The following is a 2,130-nucleotide window of genomic DNA, read 5'->3' as shown; positions in this document are numbered from 1 at the left end:
TGCGTATTTTTAACTGTCATTCCCTTTACCCGGAGCAGTCTGTCGGTTGATAAACGACCCTGTTTTTCCTGAAAAAACCAAATTAGAGTAGATTTTTTTATAATTCGTGTTTTTTTGTCTTTAAGTGTCACTGACAGACACGATTTTTGTGCTTTCTTTTGACCCGTATAGTCTCTCAAATGTAAAGAGTCATAATTATTAAATGTAGAGGTATATTCAAGAAACTCCCGGTCTTCATTAGAAAAGTCTGGCTCGAGGTCTGGCTCATGTTCCTTTGAAATGGTATCAGTGATAATTATACTTCCCTGCACCTCTTCTTGCTCTTCCGGATTGTCACAAGTCGGTAAATTAATTTCTATACAACAATCCCTGTTCATTTCCATCCCAATTTTTTTAGCGTCAGATAGTGCGTCTTCTTGGGCCTTTTTAATTATGTTAATCATTTCATCAGTTGATGGAAACTCAGTTACTTTAAAGACACTTGAATTATTTCCAAGTCGTTTGTTTTCTTGCCTGGGGAATCTAAAATTGGGACCTGGAAAATAAAGGATTGATCAAATCGAGAATTAAAATAACTTTAGCAGCCAATATGTTATTTACCTAAGTCTGTGCTTATCTCGTGCATAGCTTGTATACGTTTTAATCTTCTTAAAACATCCAGCAGTGTATAATTTATCATAGTTGAAAATGTGCTACTCATGGACCGAGTTTCTCTAAATACTTTTTCACATGGCTGACTGCTATACAGCCATGGAAGAAAAGCTTCTGAAATTCCATTTTGCCGAAGTTTTTCAATGACTAAAATAATTCCATGAGCGTTTATTTCTATGCATGTATAGGCATTTGTGGTGATAAAATTCTTTTGGATATTTTCACCATTTTTTTTAGCCAGGCTTTCCAAATACGCATGAAAAAAGTTGAATACCAAATTAGGTATACTCGTCTTTCAACACTAATTTCTTTTAACAAGAATGCATCCAATATGTTGCGAGTCAGTATTAAATATTGCCTTGTAGCTTCGGCGTTGGGAACTTCCTTAAGCATATTTGTGACATGTTCAGAACTTAACTTGTCTATTGCATTGAAGTTCATTTTGTCGGAAGCTAAAAAGAAAAGTGTCAGTGCATAGCTCAAAAATGTTTTGTGGACCGAAAATTATTATCTATGTAATACAGCCAAATGCATAATAGTCCTACCATAGCTACATACATACATACATATATATCTAGTTGGGACTTTAATTTGAATAAAGCTGACAAATTGATATATTTTTACGTTTTTCTGGAAGATTCTTGATTAGAAAAGTAAGTAGCAAATTTATTCTAGTATACTTACATTCAAGGAAGCTCTTGCATAATAAGTGTTTATCTCTAGGATAGTTTTCAATTATGTACCGGATATTGTCAATAGATACTCGTTTTCCTCCCATATTCATAGAAATATTTTCATTTAATAAACGAGTCTTAAGCTTCGTTGATATATGTATAGTGTCTTGAAAAACTGCTGGATTTTCTAAATTGTAATTCGCCTAAAAATAATTACAAATTAAGTATAGAATAGTAGAGCAAAATATGTATTGTTTTCGAGATTGTTTTATAGTGAGAAAAAAAATAAAAATTTTTGAGGTTTTATAAAATTATGAATTTAGAATATCACAGTACTATATAACTAACCTGAAAATAGGGAGAGTAAGGGTTCAATGAAGTAAATGACAATTTCGATATAATTTTCATACTTTTTAAGCACCGAGTGTCACCATCGCTTGAAAAGCCCAAAATTGTAATTCCATGTTTTCCTGCTTCCTTTATGAGATATTGCCATCGTTTATAAACATCTTCGGAGGTAAATCTATTATCACTGCCAAATATTGATATACAAAATGCGGGTGATCCATCTACTAATGGCTGAGCCATAAAAATATATGCATTTATTGCTAATGTTTTATTCTTAAAAGCATTTTCAATGTCGCTAACTGAATCAACTGGGAATTTGTTAATGCGAGGAAATCTCGTCTGTTCCTGTAAAGGTGCTACAAAGCCAACCATTTGATTTGAAGCTGAATCATATTGGACTTTTTTGATGAGTGCAGTTTGATCTTCGGATATAAAAATTATGGGTGGATAATTTCTC

General features: G+C 32.7%; 1 protein-coding gene across 1 annotated transcript; it reads right to left on the bottom strand.

The window, feature by feature from the left end:
• Positions 1 to 736: 736 nt before the first annotated feature.
• On the bottom strand, positions 737 to 1,832 carry LOC126892820 (uncharacterized). Its single transcript, XM_050662555.1, has 3 exons — positions 1,674 to 1,832; positions 1,336 to 1,528; positions 737 to 1,103 (listed from the first exon to the last, which is right to left on the bottom strand). Exons 1-3 carry the CDS (start codon positions 1,731 to 1,733, stop codon positions 826 to 828), a joined length of 531 nt encoding a protein of 176 aa, XP_050518512.1. The 5' UTR covers positions 1,734 to 1,832; the 3' UTR covers positions 737 to 825.
• Between the last annotated feature and the right edge of the window lie 298 nt (positions 1,833 to 2,130).

This window comes from Diabrotica virgifera, chromosome 9 (genome assembly GCF_917563875.1).
Source record: "Diabrotica virgifera virgifera chromosome 9, PGI_DIABVI_V3a".
NCBI classification, from domain to species: Eukaryota; Metazoa; Arthropoda; class Insecta; order Coleoptera; family Chrysomelidae; genus Diabrotica; species Diabrotica virgifera.
The sequence above is the reverse complement of the archived record's forward strand: the minus strand, read 5'-3'. Positions and strand labels throughout refer to the sequence as shown.